The sequence below is a fragment of the Protomyctophum parallelum genome (assembly GCF_964188405.1).
Source record: "Protomyctophum parallelum genome assembly, chromosome: 22".
Lineage (NCBI taxonomy): Eukaryota > Metazoa > Chordata > Actinopteri > Myctophiformes > Myctophidae > Protomyctophum > Protomyctophum parallelum.
Window position 1 is genome coordinate 12,839,100 of NC_139714.1, and position 22,494 is coordinate 12,861,593.

General features: G+C 40.7%; 3 protein-coding genes across 3 annotated transcripts; all 3 read left to right on the plus strand.

The window, feature by feature from the left end:
* Positions 1 to 1,111: 1,111 nt before the first annotated feature.
* LOC310853266 (beta-1,4-galactosyltransferase 1-like) lies at positions 1,112 to 4,875 on the plus strand. The gene is made up of 2 exons (XM_083757532.1): positions 1,112 to 1,534; positions 3,975 to 4,875. The coding sequence occupies exons 1-2, from the start codon at positions 1,184 to 1,186 to the stop codon at positions 4,635 to 4,637; spliced, it is 1,014 nt and encodes a 337-aa protein (XP_083613658.1). The 5' UTR covers positions 1,112 to 1,183; the 3' UTR covers positions 4,638 to 4,875.
* Positions 4,876 to 7,756: 2,881 nt separating this feature from the next.
* LOC310853671 (beta-1,4-galactosyltransferase 1-like) lies at positions 7,757 to 9,074 on the plus strand (the record flags this gene model as incomplete). Its single annotated transcript, XM_083758066.1, has 2 exons — positions 7,757 to 7,789; positions 8,357 to 9,074. 2 exons carry the CDS (start codon positions 7,757 to 7,759, stop codon positions 9,020 to 9,022), a joined length of 699 nt encoding a protein of 232 aa, XP_083614192.1. The 3' UTR covers positions 9,023 to 9,074.
* Positions 9,075 to 15,785: 6,711 nt separating this feature from the next.
* LOC310853332 (beta-1,4-galactosyltransferase 1-like) lies at positions 15,786 to 17,123 on the plus strand. The gene is made up of 2 exons (XM_083757637.1): positions 15,786 to 16,023; positions 16,453 to 17,123. Exons 1-2 carry the CDS (start codon positions 15,940 to 15,942, stop codon positions 17,113 to 17,115), a joined length of 747 nt encoding a protein of 248 aa, XP_083613763.1. The 5' UTR covers positions 15,786 to 15,939; the 3' UTR covers positions 17,116 to 17,123.
* The last annotated feature ends 5,371 nt before the right edge of the window (positions 17,124 to 22,494 follow it).

A 22,494-nucleotide genomic window follows, 5' to 3' on the forward strand; every position in this document is an offset into this window, starting at 1 on the left:
ACAGGTGCCACTGGTACGCGAGAGGGGAATTCCAAGTTTTCACGTCGTATAAAAATACCGGTGGTGGTTGGGAACCTCTGGTCTAACCTGTACTGTGTGTGCCCAGGGCGCTGCTGCCGTCTAATCCATGTACATACATACATGTACAGTATTTATGTGAGTCCCAGGAATACACAGACATCCCGCCAGGGAATGCTCCGCAGACCATTTGCCTAATAATTTTAACTTTGTGCCCTTCCACCAGGCTCAACCGTTAACAATGTCCATCATGAGCTGCCATGGTGATCAGTCGTCACCCTAGCCCTGGTCCAGGGCTTACAGCGAGTCTCTATCTAAAATGCACTATTTTATTCATTAAATATAATGAATCCAACCAGATCGGCGCAGGCAAAACCCGGAAATGCCATAGTAGAAGAAATTACTCTGCCCGGTAAATTCAGGGTACATTGCGTTATTAAAATGGCACAAAGTGCGTTTTAGAGAGAAACTGGGGACCTGAGACGCTTCCCAGCTACGAGAATAGGCTTTTACCAAGGTCTAGCAGGCTTTGTTTCGGTGAGTAGTTAGTAGTCGTTTTGTTTATTTGCTGGGATTTGAAAGAGAATATCACCAGAGGGCTGTGGAAAGGACTTCCACAGGGCGTCAGAGAGAGACTCGCTGTAAGCCCTGGACCAGGGCTAGGGTCACCCCTGAACAATGGTAATAGCCAGTATCCACACCTTCTTGTAGCCATAGGAAATATCAACTCAACTCGATGTTGTGCTTTGGCGATAACTGTAATAAACTGTAGTGCAGTTAAATGTGATCATTTACAAAATCAATAAAGGGTGAGGAAGTAAAACAGACAAAATAGGCCCTACATCAACGTAGCCGATGCTTTCCATTTGTAACCAATATCATCAGTCTTCAGGTTTCTTGACTTTAACAAAGCTTACCTGGCTACATTAAGTGAATGGGGAGGGGCGTGAATGTGAAGGAGCAGGTGATTTTCTGCTACTGGCCCCAGTCAAGCCCTTCTCGCATTTCCTGCCAGACCAAAAAACCTGTCTGGTAGCATTTCTGGCATGGCAGAGCTTTAAACAGCTGAGGGACAGTATGGCCAGTACGAGAGACTGCTCTTATTTCCTTTACCGTCGATTGGTTCCACATCTGCCACTAAACCGCAGCAGGAATATAAGCAAATATGCAGACACAAGTAGCAATTCTTTCTTTAATAGTGATTCAGGTAGTGGTGTTGCTTGTGTACTGGCTGCGTTCTACACAGATCATTTTTTTCCATCATGTGGAAATGTCAGATCATCATCATGTGGATAGGCTGAATGAAGAACTGCTCGTGCTCAACAAAACCCAGACGGAAAAGCCAACTGATGCTGTGGTTCTGCCACCCTGTCCCGGGTACTCTCCTCACCTGGTGGGTCCACTTCGTGTGGAGTTCAATTGGAGCTGGACCATGGAGTCTGTGAGAGCAGAATTAAACCCTACTCTACTTGAGGGAGGACGATACAAACCACCGGACTGCATTTCACATCATAAGGTGGGAAAATGAATGGAGTAATGGAAAGAATGGGGGTTGGCTTGTTCTGTTTCTAATTAAATATCCTGCAACTAATCACTAATCCTCAATTGATTTGACACATTTCCGCAAACTACGGCCCATCTTCTCAGAATAATTAAGGGGCATCAAAACAGAATGAAATTCAGCTACACAGCAAAAAATTAAGTCTTTGTTGATTTGTCTTAATCCAAACTACTGATTAAGCACCAGTACCTGCTATAGCCGCACAGGATACAGGATTTTCTGCACAGCAATTTTGGAAACGCAATATTACAGTATGTGTAGGTTTGTACATTTTACATGTGTGATACATGCAGCAGGCCTATGAATCACAACTTATGTTAATTGTCATTGTAAGTCATTCTCCTGTCCTCCATCTCTGCTCTTCCCCTCATCTCTACTGTCCCGTCTATCCTCCTCTTCCTCATACCCCTTCTATCCTTCCTTCTATCCCTGTCTGAACTTTATGTAGTTCTGTTGTTTGCATGTGCATCTGTGTCATGTGTGTGAAAACAATCACAATGTTGGCCTACTGTTAAAGGGACATTTCACTGCTGGAAGAAACTCCAGTCATTCAATGTTAATAGTATGTGTAGTATATATCCGAGTAGATATCTTTGTGTAGTAGATCTGCGTGTTTGACTAGGGTTTGACTGGAAATTGCTGGATTACTAGATTACTATAATGACCATAATGCTTTGTGTGGAGAGGGGGAGGGCTGTCTTAATGAGACAACATGTAGCACCCCCTCGGGTGTAATATTGCAATTATATAACAGTTACCCTTAAAACTAAGATAATTGCAAGAAAAAAATGACAGATGTAGCCACTACGGCCACAAATATCCCAAGAAACTCGCTAGCCTAGCCACCCAGTCTGCTGCGCTCTTGGAGAGCAGCACATTTATTTTTTTGTTTGTTCCATCATGCTCGTTTGAAGCACGGCTAGAACGCTTCAACCAATAAGATTGCTTCCTCGAAACTCGAAAATGTTGTATTATTTGTGTTGACCGTGTGCAGTGGCTTCTCATTTGGATCCTTATTTGCATGTATTTGTGTGGACATGCACTGGAAGACTGATGCATCCTGCCTGTAGCGTCAGCAAGCACAAGCTGAAGTTTATGGAAATCGGAATTGTGCCGATTAGGCTATACTGTACTTGCCATTGGATACTTAACAGCACTGATATTGATGATTGAGTAAGAAAACCAACCAACCAAACTGTTTGTGTGCATCAGTGATGAGTGATGTGAAGTGAAATATGTTTTTATTTATTTATTTTTTAACCTTTTTTAAACTGTAAGCTTATTGTTTCTGCTGTCGTGATGACATATGATATAGAATGATGTGCTATAGCTGCATCCATATTATGAGCAACTTAAATGCTCACTTCAAGGGAAAGGCTCGCTCAACTCAAGTTGACAGTCTATGAGGGTTCAGGCGTACGCTGGGTGCAGGTTCAGTGAAAACATATAGAAAGTTTAAAAAAAAATCCGCACTCTCAGTAATAGTAGGAATCTTGTTTACTAAAGTTAGCAGCAGTCAAACCAGAAAGACACGTTTCGGCGCGCAGGCCTTTGTCAGTGTCGACGAAGGTAGAACCTTGAACACTATTGTACAAGTTTCTTTATTGTTGTTCTGTCCTGTGTACAGTGTATACGTATAAACAGACACTAAATACTTTTGGTCGGATCCTTGGACATTGTAAAATGTCCTACAGGGTGTGCTATAAGGCAGTGACAGTAAAGTAAAGTGACACATGACAGTAAAGTGCCAATTTAATTTAAAAAAGCAAATAAATGAAAATGAAAAAGACCATTACTGCATCAAAAGTCATCGATAAACTATACAATAAAAGTGGTCACACATTGGCCAAATTGTTAAATAATATAAGAAAGAGGCTAGCTTTGTGAGCTTGTAGATTGCTATTATCACAAAATTCACCCGTGGACGTGAGTAAAACTAAATTGTATGCTACAATTCCGAGTGCTTGTCAGTTGTCAGGGTGGGGGGATCCCCGGTTTAAATATGATTATTTTAGGAGGTCACGCCATGGGGGTGGGGTGGAATTTGAAAAGGTGAGTAATGCTTTGTTGTATAATTATTTTCTATTGGACTATGATGTAATAGTGTGCATGCCTTGCCTGGAGTGTCATGGCACACAGACAGCTCGGATATGTTTAACTTTACATACAGCTTGTTGTGGAGCCTGTATGTCCAGAGGGCCTGTGTCCGCCACAATTGACACCCACTCAACCAATGAGTGTGTTTCGATGTCAGTCAGTGAGTGTAAGTCGGTGAGTGCGTGAGTCAGTGAATTTAAGTCAGTGAGTGTGCCATCACCACAGCAGCAACCTCCTTAGCTCTTCACGCTCTTCCCTTTGATGCTAAAATATTTAAAAAATGCCCCTTCTCTTTTAGGTGGCAATCATCATTCCGTTCCGCAATCGGCATCAACACCTGATACAGTGGCTTTACTACCTCCATCCCATTCTGCAGCGCCAACAGTTAGACTATGGAGTTTATGTCATTAACCAGGACGGAGATGGGACTTTCAACAGGGCCAAATTGATGAATGTAGGCTTTGCGGAGGCAATGAAGGACAATTACACCTGCTTTGTCTTCTCTGACGTGGATCTAATCCCTCTTGATGACCGAAACATCTATGGCTGTTTTAATAAGCCAAGACACCTGTCTGTGGCTGTTGACAAATTTAACTTCAGGTTGCCCTACCAAAACATCTTTGGAGGGGTTGTGTCGTTCTCCAAAGAGCAGTACTTGACCATTAACGGCTTCCCAAACGAGTTTTGGGGCTGGGGCGGCGAGGATGATGATGTCTTCCAAAGAACTGCCATAAAATTCACCAGTGTCTCTCGGCCTGACATGCAGACTGGGAGGTTCAAAATGATCAAGCATAACCGAGATTTGCATAATGAGCCTAATCCCCAGAACCCCGGAAAGCTGTCCAGAACGGCATCCACGATGGATAAAGATGGACTCAACTCCCTCACCTACACCAGAAACAAGGTTGAGAAGGATACGCTCTACACGTTTGTCACAGTGGACATTGGCAGTCCAAAATAGATTATTATGAGGCTTACGTCATGGAAAACAATTCAGAGATACCTGGCACTTGTGAAATATATCAGGGCGGGTGGAACAGTGGGTGGAATATTGTATTACTATTGTTGAGTAGTGCTAGCCACTTCTATACGCAGCTATGTGTGTCCCTATACGTGTCCCTGTGTCCGAGCACGAACAGCTGAAACACCTAGCTAATACCACTGGATGGAACTGTTGAGCAGTTCACTCACTCTCTCACACACACACACACACACTGTACAAGCCCTCCTAGGGAGGAGGGCTTGTACGAGTACAGTACAGCACCACTCACTTCAGTCTGGTCTGATTTTTTTTATACCTACTACAGTACATCAACTTTGTTGTCTTTGAGTGTGTGCCAGGCACCGCCTCCAACCGTGTCAGACAGTGCCTGACCGTCTGCCAGAGCAGTTGTCTCTAGTCTATGTTTCTATGTTTCAGTCTATGTTTCACTCAATGGTGTGAGAATGACCATCTTCACCTCAACGCCAACAACACAAAGTAAACTAGAACTGCACTCTGTTGAGTGCATACTTGCTTGTTGCACACTAGTAGGCCATAAATGGCCAACTAGTGCGCAAGCAGAGCGCGCAAGTATTTTCGACCGCTGTAAACTGTGGAATCTCAGTATCTCTGTGAAGGAACGTTTGAAATGTCTAATTATTAGGTGTAACTATTTGCTACCTATCTACTTTATGCATGTAAACACCTAGTATTATTAAGTATGGTTCAAGTTTCTATCTATATAAGAAATACACTTTTATCAATTTTGAAATATTCTAGATCCCTTTTTTTTCAAAGAAATATAAATCATTGATATGTGATGAAAAAAAGGTATATAAACTGAATTAAAATATGTTATACAGTATAATTATTTTATTATTTATTGTAAATTGTCAATTGTTTTAAATGTATTTCATCTTGGACTATAGTGAATACTATAATATACTAAATCTATGTATACATATACATATACTATATAGAGTATGTAGTTGTAAGTTGATTAGCGGTATACTGTGGTTACTTTGCGCCAAAAACCGTGCCAGCCAACCCGCCACTTGATGCATATGCAAATAAAACAGCAGATTTGTGCCTGGTTTGCTGGGACCAGATTACATAAATGACCATATTTCTTACGTCATCATTGAGAGCATACATATACACATCATGTACTCTGGTCCCAGCAAATCAGGCACAATTTGCTATTTTATTTTACTGATTATGTATATAGTATACGTATGACTAGCTCTAAATGATGACGTAAGACATATGGTCATTTATTTAATCTGGTCCCAGAAAACCAGGCACAAATTTGCTGTTTTATTCGCATATGCATCAAGTGGCGGGTCGGCTGGCAAGGTGCACACAGACCGGGCGAAATTATTACTTGTGCGCTCTGCTTGCGCAAGTAATAATAGTTGTTCCCACCTCATTCCATGAGCATTCCATTCTCATCGATAACCAAACAGTTGATATAATTGATGGTTTCAAATACCTCAGAGTGACACTGGACGTCATACCAGCACAATAATGACCCCCCACCCCCCCCAAAGAAAAAATAGCCACTAAACACTATCAGTCATCAGCCTGTATATGCTGTCCCAGATCTCCTGTTGTTGTACAAGAGCATTATTCAACTAATCCTACAGTACTCTTCTACCTGCTTCTTTAACATGTTGGTAACTGAGCCAAATTCACACGCAGAACCAACAAGAACATTGTTCTCACCTGACCACACCCAGCCTCACAGAACTAAACAATAGGGCCAACGTAAACCACAATAGAACACACCATCTCACCACCTTATCCTACTACCCTCTAGGCACTACAGAAGGGCTCGCTTGGGAGAAAGCCTGATACTCGCAGCCACAACAGGCTAAACCACTTAAATCCGACTTTGTTGTCTGTCAAATAGTGAAATTAGCAGCTCCACTAAGCCTATTTTTGCATGTTTGTCTATTTCCGCTCAATGTTCACCTACCGTAGTTTCAACAAATGTGTATGTATTATTTCATTTCATTTCATATTTATTTATTTCATTTCAGTTATGGTTTTACATGATTATATTAATTTTACTTTGTACTTATTATTATTATTATTTTTTACATATTCCATAGCAGAAAAGAAAAGGAGCAGGAAGAAGATAAATCTTATTATGACAGGTCCATGGACACTAGGGTTCATGTGGTAAAAAAAAGGCGTTTCTGAAATGCAAGGCAGTGTTGTGACACGTGAGCTTGTACTGTAGATAATAGATAATATGCTATATATTTTTGCCAAAAGGCGTTTCTGAAATGCAAGGCAGCGTTGTGACACGTGAGCTTGTACTGTAGATAATATGCTATATATTTTTGCCAAATGTTCACCAGTATTCATCGAATGTTCACATGTGGTTAAAAAAATCACACCTGTTCCCAGTTTAAAACTATGGGTCATGAGCCATAAGTGGGCCACAGCAGGGGGTTACGTGGGTCACGGTGTGGCCATAATTATAAACCATTTTCATTTCAATGATATATATTTTATAAATATATATTAATATTTTATAAAACCCTTTAAAATAGTTCACATAGCCGATCTACCAGCTCACAATGTCTCGATGTAGATCGGCTAACTATTTTAAAATGTTTTTCAAAAACGGTAAATAAGTTTAGGTATGGGATACCTAGATGGATATTCACAATACTTGACCATTTTTAATGTTCTAATTTGCATGTTTGAATCTTGATGTGAACTGAATGTTGAAAAAGTTTAAATAAAATATCTGTATAAAATAGTCTGACTTTGGCATGCCTCATCTGTTTGGTTTGATCTATATGTAAAATGATTTTTCCCACATTTTGGACATGGTAATGAGACATGGTTGGCTAGACCTCACTCTCGCAGTAAATGTATTGTTTATTTAACTGTAAAATAATACTTGGTGGGTCCTGGGCCAAAATTAAGAACCTTCACAGTATGAAACCGTTTGTGAACCCCTGCTCTTGCAGAATGCATACTAAATATTTTTGGTACCCATTTGCATGGGGACCAGTGGCAGGCAACCGAGAAAATGGCCAGTCAAATACACAGATTTTGCATACAGCTTGGATCGTTAGAGTATGGATAGAGCCTGGGTTGCTAGTGTGGGACCTGTATGTCCAGTCCTTAAATTATGAAATGAAATACAAATATAATGTCCCAATCTAGCCCTGACAGTGCATTTGATTTAAGCTTATAGGCTGGTTAATTAAAGCTGTCATAGAGCTACCATATTGAAAATCTATTACATCATCCAATTCAATGCTGCCTTTTGTTGACACCTCCTCGTGGAGGTTTTGCGTTGAATATTCATATCCATGAATATTTTGACACCAGCAAGATAACACCGTTTTGTTTCAGTGGATTCTTGTCAGTCTATGCGAAAATTGCCAGGAACACACAGAACACATTCATGTTTTAGTCTGTTTTTGTAAAACGTATATCCACAAACACTATAGACATTACGTGAAGTTGCAATGTCATAATAGCATGCAACTCTCCCTAAAAAGATGCATTTCATAGCGACCGATCCATTCGCTACAGATTATATATGTTTGGCTTTGTGGTTGAGCACCACTCCTATATATCTTTAAAATTAAATAAAATTTAAAAAAATAATAATATATATATATATATATATATATAAAAGTTTATAATTTAAAATGCCCCTTTTCTTTTAGGTGGCAATCATCATTCCGTTCCGCAATCGGCATCAACACCTGATACAGTGGCTTTACTACCTCCATCCCATTCTGCAGCGCCAACAGCTGGACTATGGAGTGTACATCATTAACCAGGATGGTGAGGGGACATTCAACAGGGCCAAATTGTTTAATGTAGGCTTTGTCCAGGCACTGAAGGAGTACAACTATAATTGCTTCGTCTTCTCTGATGTGGATCTAGTCCCTCTTGATGACCGTAACATTTATGGCTGCTTCGGTAAGCCCAGACACCTGTCTGTGGCTGTTGACACATTTAATTTCAGGTTGCCCTACGGAACTATCTTTGGAGGGGTTGTGTCATTCTCCAAACAGCAGTTCATAACCATTAATGGCTTCTCAAATAACTACTGGGGCTGGGGTGGCGAGGACGACGATCTCTACCAAAGACTTACCATGAAATCCATGACTATTTCTCGGCCTGACATGCAGTCTGGGAGGTACAAAATGATCAAGCATGTAAGAGACCGGCATAATGAGGCTAATCCCCAAAGATTTAATAATCTCGTCAACACCCAATCGGCCATGCAAAAAGATGGGATCAACTCCCTTGAATACAAAATAAACAAGGTTGAGAAGGATAAACTCTACACGTTTATCACTGTGGACATTGGCAGTCGACAATAGATGACTGTGTATAGGGCATAGTGGTGGCAGCAAGATTGTGGTGCCACAGATCCGAAAGAAACATTTCAAAATGTATTTATTTAAAGACCTTTTAAGCATCGTACGAAGCCAACTCGAGTCGTGACAAATCATAACAAACACAATATTTTGGACCAAACAAATAATTACAAAGAAGAAAAGTGTTGTAACCTGCCGTTTTTTTCTACTTTCTAATTATTTGTTTGGTGTTTATTGTCATGATTTGTCACGACAAGAGTTGGCTTTGTCCGCGGCGTAAACTTCTTTAAAGAAATACTTTCTGAAAAGTCTATGAGGAAAATGAACGGGGATTTATTTTCCCGGTCTCTCGAGGGGGCGGGACTTCGACGCTCTATTGTTTATACTGTACAAGCAGACTACTTATTTCATCAGGCATGCAATGGTTCATGTGTAGCGTGAGAGGGTTAAATGTCAACAGGAGAAGAGGATGGTTTCTTCTTGTGAGACACAATGTCCATGAGATCACTATCAAGGATTAGCGCCAAATGGCTTACCGTCGTTACGGGGAAAGATATCAGAATCAGATCATATAGATCTGATGACTCCAAGCTAAAGACATTCTTTAATGGAGGATTTTCACATTTTCAAATTCACTGGGTTCACGAGACGGTCAACAGTGTTGTTGAATATTAATCTAGGATTATGTATATTTGCACTGATTGGTAATTCTATCAGAATCATAACTTTTTTTTTGTTGCCATTTTGCCAAAAAAGCCTAGACCAGGTTCACTCCCATTTGATGACATTTTCATCTCTGAGACCCCCATTCTACACTGAAATGACTTGTGACATATTTGTTTTTACATTATTTAATAGGTTAATAAGATAATTTAGGACAGGGAGTTCATTTGGGCTCTGGATTTGACTGGGCCGACCGTTCTGAGGTCGTAGGATTTGACGGGGACCGACTACGTTGTTGTACCGATCTCAATACTCTTCAAGGAAACAAGCACTATTTTACCTTGTTGTGTTCTCTAGACTAGAGGGTCAAGTTTGTCAAGTTCACACACACACACACACACACACACACACACACACACACACACACACACACACACACACACACACACACACACACACACACACACACACACACACACACACACACACACACACACACACACACACACACACACACACACACACACACACACACACACACACACACACACACCCCTCTCTTTTGTCTATGCACATTATTTTGTTTTGTTATGTAACAAGAACCCCTGAATGTTACTAGTCAAAGTGGTGAATGTATCAACAATGTAATGTTGTATTTTCCATATTCATAAAAAGGAAATTAAGCATGGACAGTCCATGCCAAACTTGAATTGCTTGCCTTAGTGAGACAAACAACAGGAAACCTAAGAGGAAGACAGTTTAGGGGATGTTTTGCTGTAGTTGAGGGGAAGGGAGCAGGACACTTTTTTACTAATTATTAGGAACCGGCTGTTGTGCATTTTTAAGATTTTCAAGTGTGCCCTGATCCAGAAAAGGTGTGTTAAATACTTAGAAGTCTTAGCAACTCCAACTCTCCCTGTCATAGTGGTGCACAGACAACTAATTAGAGTTGAATGTGGACAAAACAAAATAACTGGTCATTGAAACAACCCACACTGGACTTAACCCACTCCTCATTATTGGTAAGACAGTAGAACAGTTAGTTTCACATATCTTGGACTCACCCTGGACAATAGACTTAGGTTTGATCAACATATTACATCTATCCAGTCACGTTTTCAGCAAAAACTTCATGTAATCCGCAAGCTAAGATCATTATCTGTTGCTCCTCATCTTCTTTTATTATTGTACAAAAGCATTATTCAACCTGTTCTGTTGTACTGTTCCGCATGTTTTTACAACATACTACCCATGCCTAACAGAAACAAACTTTTCAGTATTACCCGTATTGCTTCCAAGATTATCGGACTTCCCACACCAACACTTTCTGATATGAACAATAATGCCATCACACGGCTAGCACTCTCAATATCACGTGACGCTGATCATCATCCCCTGTATCGCTTCTTCAACATCATGCCATCAGGACAAAGATACAGAACCTTACCCTGGAAAAAGGTTCGTTTCAGTAGGAGTTTAGTCCCCTCAGCCATCGCGGCATTAAACAAACTGCCCCGCCGATAGGATGGTTCTGTACACAGTGGGGAACTCATGTTTTTTGTATTGTCTTGGTGTTATGTTTTTCTGTACTATGTGCTGTTTTTGTTGTTGGTGTTGAACAGACCTGTGAAGATGAATATCCTTCGGGACATTGGGGACAATAAAAATTATTTTTATTATTATTATTATAGTGGCATTACATGGATGGGGGTATGAATTATGTACAGAGTTAATAGGGACAACTATTATGGGCGTGCAATAATGGCATCTGGGCTATGTGTAACATTTATGAACTTTAAAAATGATTTGCACTGTCATGAAGTATATATCGAATGGATTGTGTGTGTGTGTGTTTGGGTGTGTGTGTGTGTGTGTGTGTGTGTGTGTGCGTGCATGTATTATGTATCTACATATGATATGTATAAGTGTATGTATGTATACGTTTAACTGTGTTGTATTAATGGGTTTTAATTACTGATGTACAGTGAGAGTATATATTGTTGTACCTTTTTGATATTGTTGTGTTCTGGTATATTAATAATAAAGTCTATTTTATATTCTCTTCTATATTCTATTCTGTCAATATGTTATTCAGTTTTTCTCTTATTTAAAGATAGCATAATGTTATATTTATATATTTATATGTTCTCTATAGATGCCTTATCAGACGATGTCACACTGATAAGCACCAGCATGTGCGGCGTGCGCACAGGCGACAGGCCGGCACCACATGAACCCCACCTCTCATAAGATGCACTGGAAATGTTCTAACTGCACTCATGTGTAAAAATGCACCATCAAACTTTCAGATGCTGACTTTCTCCCAGTGTGGAGGAAGAATGACATAGGATTTGTATTGTGATCTCTCGCCCTTGAAATATACAATCGTTGGCTTCTGTTTCCTCAAAACCACACCTACAGTCCTGTGACTGTCATACGAACGCAGGGAGCGCTCTATGAATACGGCAGCAGGGCCTGAACGTGCACACGCAGCTGCAGCCCAACAAGCCTAATTTATGCTCTGCCCCACAAAGGTGAGAACGGCCGAGAATAGCAGACCTCTATACTCACAACGGTCACATCTGGACACGTGAGCTTGTATATCAGCTGTTATCTGTGCGCAATACTGTTGCACAATGAAGTAATAAATGTCTCCCTAGGCCTAGGGTGCGCCTCACTAGCCAACACACAAGAGGAGGTTGAATGAATTGAAACCAGCGCTCCCCAAAACAACAGGTTTGGAGATCTGTTGGGAATTGATTACATGAAACAGTCACCTCACCCGTGCAACCAGTCTTAATGTTTGTAAAGTAAACAAATAATTGGTCTGTTGGCCATGCATTTGAACTCCATCACACAAAGTCAAGGGGCCGGGCGACCTCTAGTGGTCATATGGTATACTCACAGGTGAGGATGTCCCTCCAGTTGTCCCTTCATGCAGGAACAGCTTTATTTTATTCCAATATGTTTTGTAGAATATTTGATTTGGCTGTGTCTTCCTTTTATTTGACCCGTGTTCTGTCTGTTGTCCCTTCTCTCTTCTAACTCTTTCTGTATCAAAAACAATAATAATTGTGCCTACTCCTTTATACCTGCTCCAGCTCAGTGGCTTTGTGGTTTAAGTGTCCGGCCAGAGATTGGGAGGTCGGGGTTCAATGCCCCAGCCTCGGTTACACCAAAGACCACAGATATAAAAAGCTATCGGCCGCTGCAATTCATTGGAGCGACTTGTATCGCATGGAAGCACAGGCAATTGGAGGAAATCAAGCGGAAGTGCGAAAGGCACGCTGCCACTCACGTGACTAAGATCCACCCCCACCTGCCTCTGATTGGCCTACCGAACATCCGCTCTGTGACGCACGTGGAAGCTTCTGTGGCTTCCTTTCCTGTGAGATGGCGCCCCAGAGCCAAAGGAGGCGTCTACCTTTCTATGTCTATGCAAAAGACTATACAATTGAGGCCCAGTGCCACAAAACGTGTCAAACGAGTGAAAGAACAACAGCTGGGAATCTTTCTTTTTTTTAATTATACTTTTTGGCTATTTTGTTTTATAGGGAACAGTAATTAGACAGGAAAGAGGGAGAGAGATGGGGAGTGACACGCGGCAAAGGCTGTCGGGCTTGGGAGTTGAACCCACGGCACGTCGGCCGGCTTTTTTTTTGCAACTGAATGTTTGGAAAATGGAAATGAAGAGTTTACATATAGTACACATAGTACATGCATACACCTTCCCTAATGATTATATCTGGTTTCAGTATTTATTTATGGTGTATTGTCTCTATTATTAAGGTTATTGTAGCAGTCAATTTATATTGGGGGTCGGGAGGGGGCGGGGCGGGGCGGGCCAAAGCATTTCCGGGGGTCCCAAGCAAAAACAAAACGTTGAGAACCCCTGATATAAGGGACTGTTGATTGATTAGGCCACATAAAGAGTGCCACACACACTCAACAGCTTTCACTAGGTCATTTTACTTTACCATCTATGTTACCATTTTAAGGTGTAATACATTTAAATGCATGCATATTAAAAAAAATAATGTGTTTTTTCAACTATGGATTAATATTTGACCCATATAAATTATCTCAAATAATGGGGTTGTGTACTTTGTCCACCACACGTGCGCACGCACACACACACAATTGAAAATAATTTATTTATGTCCACACAAAGGAAAATGCACAAGGACACAAACATTATGGGTGCAGTTATGTTACAATCACAAGCCTATGACACATGTCTGTCATTATCTGTTGCTCCTTATCTTCTGCTATTATTGTACAAAAGCATTATTCAACCTGTTCTGTTGTACTGTTCTGCATGTTTCTACACCATACTGTCCATGCCTAATAGGAACAAACTTTTCAGTATCACCCGTATTGCTTCCAAGATCATCAGACTTCCTACACCCACACTTTCTGATATGAACAATAAGGCCATCACACGACTAGCACTCTCGATATCAAATGACACTGATCATCCTCTGTATCGCTTCTTTAACCTCATGCCATCTGGACAAAGATACAGAACCTTGCCATGGAAAAAGGTCCGTTTTAGTAGGAGTTTTGTCCCCTCAGCCATTAAACAAACTGCCCCGCCGATAGGATGGTTCTGTACACAGTGGGGACTGTAAATGAGTCCGTTTGATGAGGGCTAGGTGCACAGAAAAATGACATACCAAAAGATCTCCATCGTTGCCAAAGGTTTATTTCCAAAAATAAAGGTTCAAAATAATTTTGCAGGAAAATATTTTTCCCAAAAATAAACTACAACTTTCAAATAAAATGAAAATAACAAAATTAAATGACATGCTTAAATCCAAGCATCCAGTGTGGACATTTACCAGTCCCTACACTGTCCTAGGGCAGAGCTTCCCGCATTGTGCCCCCTCCCCTCCATGTCTCACCATGGACTGACTACATGAACTCCAACTCAGGCCTCTCACTAGTGGTCCATACCATCTGTCTAGAGACAGGTTTCCCCAAAACATTCACTTACACAACTAGTGAACATGTAACCCAGAAAACATTTCCAAACATTTACAGTATACTTGTCAATCCTACAATAATTAACAAACCAGGTTTTAAACAACCCGTCCCGTTGTAATCATACTAAATAGTATGTATTACCAGACCCATGCACACCTGCAACATGGTGCAACCCAATTGAATCCTCCACCTATAAAAGGAGTAGTGGATTCAGTAGTGACTCTTTTGTGAAACTTTGACCAGGAAATGAGGACGGTGTGAGTAGTGGGTGTTTGAGTTATCATTACTATGTTGTCTTTGAAAGGAATAAAAGTATGTTTGACCAACCCATTGTCTCTGTCCAAATGATGAAATGAAATGAATGACTATATGCATATAAAACGGTAGAAGTCAAGAACAACTGATTGCTAACTTAGCCGGCATAGTTAAACAGCAAACTGTTGGATAATGACTGAATACCGACATGTGGGAATACTGAGTATGAAATGAGGTTATGCCAAACAGAAAATGAAAAACAAACAAACATGTGTGGCTCAAGAGGAAAAGTGAGAAAGCATTCTGTCTTTATCACAGGGACCTCATGTTTTGTTTTTGTTTTTGTATTGTCTTGGTGTTACAGTATGTGCTCTGTGTTGTTTTTGATGTGGGTGTTGAACAGATTGTGAAGACAAATATCCTTCGGGACAATAAAGATTATTATTATTATTATGTCTTGGAATCATGATACAGCAAGAATGTCACTCAGCAGCAGCGTCTCTGATAGCCGCACACACACACACACACACACACACACACACACACCCCCCAGATACATCCTGATTGGTTGTAAAAAGTTAAACATTAACATAAATTTGACCACATAGCTCACAACCAGCTTTGTATCAAATAAATACGTGTCCGATATAGTTTCAATGTCGACATAGTACTAACACACTTAGGATACTGAACTGAACACAATGCAGGAGCGGCAGTAAATTAGATTGCTGGGATTTCAAAATCCAAGAGGAATAAGAAAGATGCAGACAAAGCTGGTGATGCTAATCATACTACTGATTCAGTTTGTGATATTGCTTGGGTTATGGGTGCGTTCCACAGACTATTTTGAGGTCATATCAGGATACAGGCTACCTGAACAAATACAAGACTTCAGCCTCAATAAAACCCAGAATGCAGACACAAAAAGTATTTTACAAGAGGATCTGTTGTCCTGTCCTGAGAAGCCTCCTCACCTGGTGGGTCCACTTCATGTGGAGTTCAATTGGAGCTGGACCATGGAGTCTGTGAGAGCAGACTTAAACCCTACTCTACTTGAGGGAGGACGATACAAACCACCAGACTGCATTTCACATCATAAGGTGGGAAAATGAATGGAGGGATTAAATTAATAGACTGACTGATCAGCTTATGTTCTTTCACTACTTTATTATTTGTATATGTAACAATGCATAACATTATATGAGAGCCGCTATAATTAAGATTTCCAGGGTGAATGCCTCCGACTTAATTGGCCTAATTTTCTACAGTGCCACCCTGCTCTTTGGGCCCTGCAGGGCTTGTGCCCAGAATTAAGCCATGTCTATTGGCCTGTTTTGTTTTATGTGTTCCTTCCTTCCTTTCTGTGTTGCTTTATTCTCTTCCCAAACTCTTTCTGTATATATGTGCAATATTGAGTGTCCGCATAAAAAAAACAATTTCACCCACTGTTATGAGCATTTTCCTGTTTTTCTTTCTTCACCCTACCAACTCAGTGCTCAAAACATTAAAAAACAATCCTTTTCTTTTAGGTGGCAATCATCATTCCGTTCCGTAATCGTCATCAACACCTGATACAGTGGCTTTACTACGTCCATCCCATTCTGCAGCAGCAACAGCTGGACTATGGAGTTTATGTCATTAACCAGGACGGAAATGGGACTTTCAACAGGGCCAAATTGATGAATGTCGGCTTTGCTGAGGCAATGAAGGACAATTACACCTGCTTTGTCTTCTCTGACGTGGATCTAATCGCTCTTGATGACCGAAACATCTATGGCTGTTTTAATAAACCCAGGCACCTGTCTGTGGCGGTTGACAAATTTAATTTCTTGTTGCCCTACCAAAACATCTTTGGAGGGGTTGTGTCATTCTCCAAAGAGCAGTACTTGGCCATTAATGGCTTTCCAAATGAATACTGGGGCTGGGGCGGCGAGGACGACGATATCTACCAAAGAACTGCCCTAAAATTCACTTCTGTCTCTCGGCCTGACATGCAGATTGGGAGGTTCAAAATGATCAAGCATAACCGAGATTTGCATAATGATCCGAATCCCCAAAGATTTGACCAGATCGCTAGAACCAAATTGACCATGGACAAAGATGGGTTCAATACCCTCACATACACTGTCAACAAGACTGAGATGGATAAGCTCTACACTTTTATCACTGTTGACCTTGGCAGTCCAAAATAAATAAGGGTGTATATGCCATGCCATGGACAAATTGAAATACAATGCAGGGTGGAGCGGGGGTTCTATTTAGCTCCCACTGTACATCAACATACATAATCCATTTACAAATAGCCTGTAACAAATAATTATACTAACATAATAATACTAGAGCTATCAGGTGGCTTGTATCGGTGAAACCAAGCTGCTTTGTAAAAAACTATGTGATAAATTAGGCTACTAGCCAAAAGGTGAACCCGGACATGTTGAGTACAACAACGTTTTATGTTATAAATGTTTAGTATGGGTCCCCAGCATGTAGAAACTGCCGGATGCTAACTTGCATATGTTGGGCAATTTTCATAATTGGCATAATATGTGACCATACCATTAACAACTAGAACTGCCCTCTGTCGAGTGCATACTTGCTTGTTGCACACTAGTAGGCCATAAATGGCCAACTAGTGCGCAAGCAGAGCACGCAAGTACTTTCGACCGCTGTAAACTGTGAAATCTCAGTATCTCTGTGAAGGAACGTTTGAAATGTCTAATTATTAGGTGTAACTAACTAACTATTTGCTACCTACCTACTTTATGCATGTAAACACCTAGTATTATTAAGTATGGTTCAAGTTTCTATCTATATAAGAAATAGTTTAGTTTAGTTTTTCAAAGAAAAATAAATCATTGATATGTGATGAGAAAAAAGGTATATAAACTGAATTAAAATATGTTATCACGTATACAGTATAATTATTTTATTATTTATTGTAAATTGTCAATTGTTTTAAATGTATTTCATCTTGGACTATAGTGATATTAATACTAAATCATGATTAGAGTAATATGTGTCTCTAACTTCAATTTCTGTAATAATACTTTCACATTTGTTAAAATATACATGACCTAAATTCCTAAAATACTTCCGTAATCTGTAGTTGGATTTGTATTTAATTGTTTAAAGCCTAATCTTGACATGAAGGTCTTTATACTTCTACCTTTCTCACTATATTGGTCATTGAAATCTCCTATTATCATAATTGCAGAAGTCGGAGATGATAGATACTTTACCATGTTTTCGGGAAATGTGTTTAATTTCGAAAGGTCTGTTTTAGGTAGCCTGACCTAAGCAGAGACATTTCTGGCCTAGATGGGAGGGCCGCGGCTCCGAAAAACGCGCACCCTGATTGGATCTCATCGATCTGTCCGTCACCCCCGGCCCCTCCTCTCCCCCCTAGTGCAGCGCTACGTCACATCATTTAGAGCGACGCCTACGCGGAAGGGTTGACTCCCACTTTTAGACTGGTTCAGCCCACGGCTTTTTCCAGGCTTTCATCTTTCGCGCAGACGAAATGAAAGCCTGGGTAATGGGTATCGAGGCTAGTTTTAGGTGATCTGTACATAAGAATGATATATAGATCTTTATCTTTTACATGTATGCATACGTGTTCTACTCTTTCTAATATCCTGATTTCATTTTGAATTATTTTAATGGAAATATCTTCTTTTATAGCAATTACACTCTGGCATTGGGTCCTTTAATCCACATATTTCTTACGTCATCATTGCAGCAAATTGTGCCTGATTTGCTGGGACCAGATTACATACATGACCATATTTCTTACGTCATCATTGAGAGCTAGTCATACACTTTTGATGCGTATGCAAATAAAACAGCAAATTGTGCCTGATTTGCTGGGACCAGATTACATACATGACCATATTTCTTACGTCATCATTGAGAGCTAGTCATACATATACTATATGTAATTTGTAAGTTGATTAGTGGTATACTGTGGTTACTTTGCGCCAAAAACCGTCCCAGCCAACCCGCCACTTTTGATGCGTATTCAAATAAAACAGCAAATTGTGCCTGATTTGCTGGGACCAGATTACATACATGACCATATTTCTTACGTCATCATTGAGAGCTAGTCATGCTATCTACATTGAGCTTGTAGATCAGCTACTGTTAATGCTTTTAAATCTGAATCCTGAAACGTAACAGTTTCGGACATAATGAGGTTTCCAATCGACAGACATGATGTTTTTCAGAAAACCGTTTATAAGGCATTTGTAATATCGGCCTCAGGTTTGGGTTAAAATAGGCCGTGCCTCTGTGGTGTGGGACACATGCCCCCAGTGGCAAACTGAGACTGGGTAGATTCCCCAATAGTCAAAGCCTACTCCCCCCCCCCCGCGAAACGGAAAATTCGAAACCAAACCATCCCCTGCCCCAACACCATTGTCCTGCACACCTCACCAGGCGACTCCACCTTCCCCCTCCCTCTTGTAGGGGTTTTCCACTGGGGTTTAGTACGACAGTGTCTTACAGTGTCTTGTGGTACAGTGCTTTGGAGAGCACTTATTTTGGGGTTTCCTGGGAACCTTGTATCCAGGTTCTGCTGATTCCTGTTAGGGCAGTTTTTTTTTTTTCTTTTTACTTAATTTTTATTTGCAGGTAAACATAAAAATAAAAAACATAAAATGACAGTTACAGTGCAAGGGTTAAAATATATCATACATTTTTCTGTGTCGTTCTGTTGGTTTCTATATTCAGTCCATTTCTCAATGAATAGTTCCTCTTGTAGTCTCAGTGTATGAATTAGTTTCTCCATTACAAATATCTCACAAATATCTCACAATGCTCAGCCACTGCTCACAAACTGGAGGTTCTATATTGTACCATAGCCTTGTAACCTGTTTTTTTACTAGCTGCCAATAATACTTTGACCATATCTTCTCTCTGTGTGTTATCCTGTGTCAAATCACCCAGGTACAGCACAACATTAGTCTTAGGTATCTCATAGCTTAGTATCTTCTTTATCTCTGACCATACATTATCCCAATAATTATTTATTGGGATAAATTCCAAAATATGTGTTCATGGTCAACATTTATACTTCAACATAACCTCCAGCATGGTTGTTGTTTAGACTGCACTCTTGGTTTAATCTTTAGAGTTATGAAATATCTGGTATTCTTCCAGACGAATTCCCTCCACATTCAAAAGCTTGTGTCCTCATCCGTAACCCGCACCCCAAATCCAGCTTCCCACTTCTCCTTAATATAGTCTTTACTTGCCATAAGAGCTGAGATTACTCTACCTTTTTTCTTTTCATAGGCCTGAACCATAATCCTAATAATCTCATTCCTTGAGTCCGTTTTTATCTCTTTTTCATAGAAATCCCTCATTTGGTATCGAAAAAACTCATGTTTATCTAAGTCATGTTTTATCCTTTAAATTTTCGAAACTCTGCATTTCCTCCTTTTCTATCACTGTACATACTGCTGTAATATCCTTCCATATTGCCCATCGTTTAAACCCCTGGTCATAAATTCCCGGTTTGAAACGTGAATCATATGCCAGCCAAATAAGAATTTTTGTTTCCTTTTCCAGTTTGTATTTTACTTTAACTATTGTATTCCAAATTTCAATTGTAAATGTAGTAATTGGGTCCAGATCTTTCTCCAATTTCATTTATAGCTCCTTATCTGCCAATAAATGTTGTGTCTGGCATCCTTCACATTCCAATAAAATTTCCTTCCATTTCGCGACATAATGTCAGGGCAGTTTTAGGTCAGACGAGCAGCTATCTACCTTTTCTGCTAATCTTGAACAGCTGATTCCCTTCTCCTCAAATCAGCCTCTCATATGACAGTCAGGTATTCCAGGTTAACCAGGTCAGATCAAACTCATAGAAACTGACCCCATCCGATGTTAAAATTGCCTTGTGGGTGGACAGTGGAAGGTGGGCATCACAAACGCAACATGCCTATTTTCAGGCATGAATATATCAATATATGACGTAAACCGTTTGTCAGCCAAGTCTATGGACTTTGAGGATATTATAATGTTTATAATGTTATCATGTGGCTGATATAAATACAGTGTGCGCCCCTCACTCCCTTTGTAGAGTGGACCCTGCGGGTCCATTTGGTTCCATTAGTGCACTCTGTGGTTAATTGCCTTAGATGACCATAGCCTAAATGACCTGTAAGTTACCTGTAGACTATGAAAACTATTTGTGTTTCTGATATTGTCCACTCGTTTTTATGTCCACTAGACGTTTGTGCCGTTACGCAATCACATCTAGCCCGCCATTTCTCTCTCTCTCTTCTATCCCCTCTCTCACTCTCCCTCTTCTCTCTCTCTATCTCTCCCTCCCACTCCCCCCTTATCTCTACCCCCCACCCTCTGATCTCCCTCTCCACTCCTCCCCCACCTCTGCTCCTCTCCTCTCTTCCCCTCTCCTCGCTGCCACTTATATTGGCTCATGTGATTGGTCACATGAGGTTAGTATGCATTATCTGTGGCACACAGGATACTCTAACAACAGGTACAGTAAATACTCTCTGACTCTGGTACAACAGGGTATTGTTACTATTGTATAACCATGTGGGGCATGCCTTTTCAACTTGAATCATTCCTGACTTGCTTGGTCCCCAAGTAGCTCCCAGTTTGAAATAAAGCCCTCATAGTGCTGAAGGTCATCTACAAGCCCTCGTCTCACTGACACTAATCCAACTGGCTGAACAGGACACAGCCAGTCCGTGTCATTCTTATTGGGAGATGTACAGTATGAGCCCAGAAGCACCTAAGCTCTGTCATGGGTATGGTATTACCACCTGAGGGTGGAAGTGAAAGTGCACTTCCTTGCTGATAGAACACTAGAACCACTGTCAGCCACTGGGTACCCCATTTATCCTTACATTGGCTATTTCCACTACTACAGTACAATGGCATCAGTCTCCCGCATCTCTTCCCTGCCCCAGTACCATCATTTAACATTGAAATGTACCCTTTTCTTTCTTTTAGGTGGCGATCATCATCCCGTTCCGCAATCGGAGTCAACACCTGATACAGTGGCTTTACTACCTCCACCCCATGCTGCAGCGCCAACAGCTGGACTATGGAGTGTACGCCATTAACCAGGATGGTGAGGGGACATTCAACAGGATGTCCTCGTGACATCACTGTCAATACGTAAGACGTACGCACAGTGCACCACACACAGACCAACAACACAGACACTGACGTATCCTTGAGGAACATACAGCAACTGTTTTAATAAAGATCTCTATGACACAGAGCAACAGGTCTGGAAAGAAAGAAAGAAAGAATAACAGCCACGAGGAATAGGCCTACATAATGTAGAAAGGAGGTGTTGCGACCAAGCCAGTCATGAACCAATATCAGCCACCCTGTCAAAGATCACAACTTTCAACATCAGCCACAGCACAGCAGACATACTGCAGATACACATCAGTCTTAATCTTTTCCATATTAACATTTGGAGTCAATGTCTGTTATGTCAAAGACCTCTAGCTAAGCTTGAACTTAAAAGGAAATAGTAAACTCACGCATAGGATAATTGAGTGACCAAGAGCCACATACTGTAT

Excerpts from the sequence above, each read along its gene's own strand:
- LOC310853266 (XM_083757532.1), top strand. The coding sequence starts at position 1,184 with ATGCAGACACAAGTAGCAATTCTTTCTTTAATAGTGATTCAGGTAGTG. Across the intron at positions 1,535-3,974 it reads ACTGCATTTCACATCATAAG|GTGGCAATCATCATTCCGTT; the intron begins GTGGGAAAATGA and ends CTTCTCTTTTAG.
- LOC310853332 (XM_083757637.1), top strand. The coding sequence starts at position 15,940 with ATGGAGTCTGTGAGAGCAGACTTAAACCCTACTCTACTTGAGGGAGGA. Across the intron at positions 16,024-16,452 it reads ACTGCATTTCACATCATAAG|GTGGCAATCATCATTCCGTT; the intron begins GTGGGAAAATGA and ends CTTTTCTTTTAG.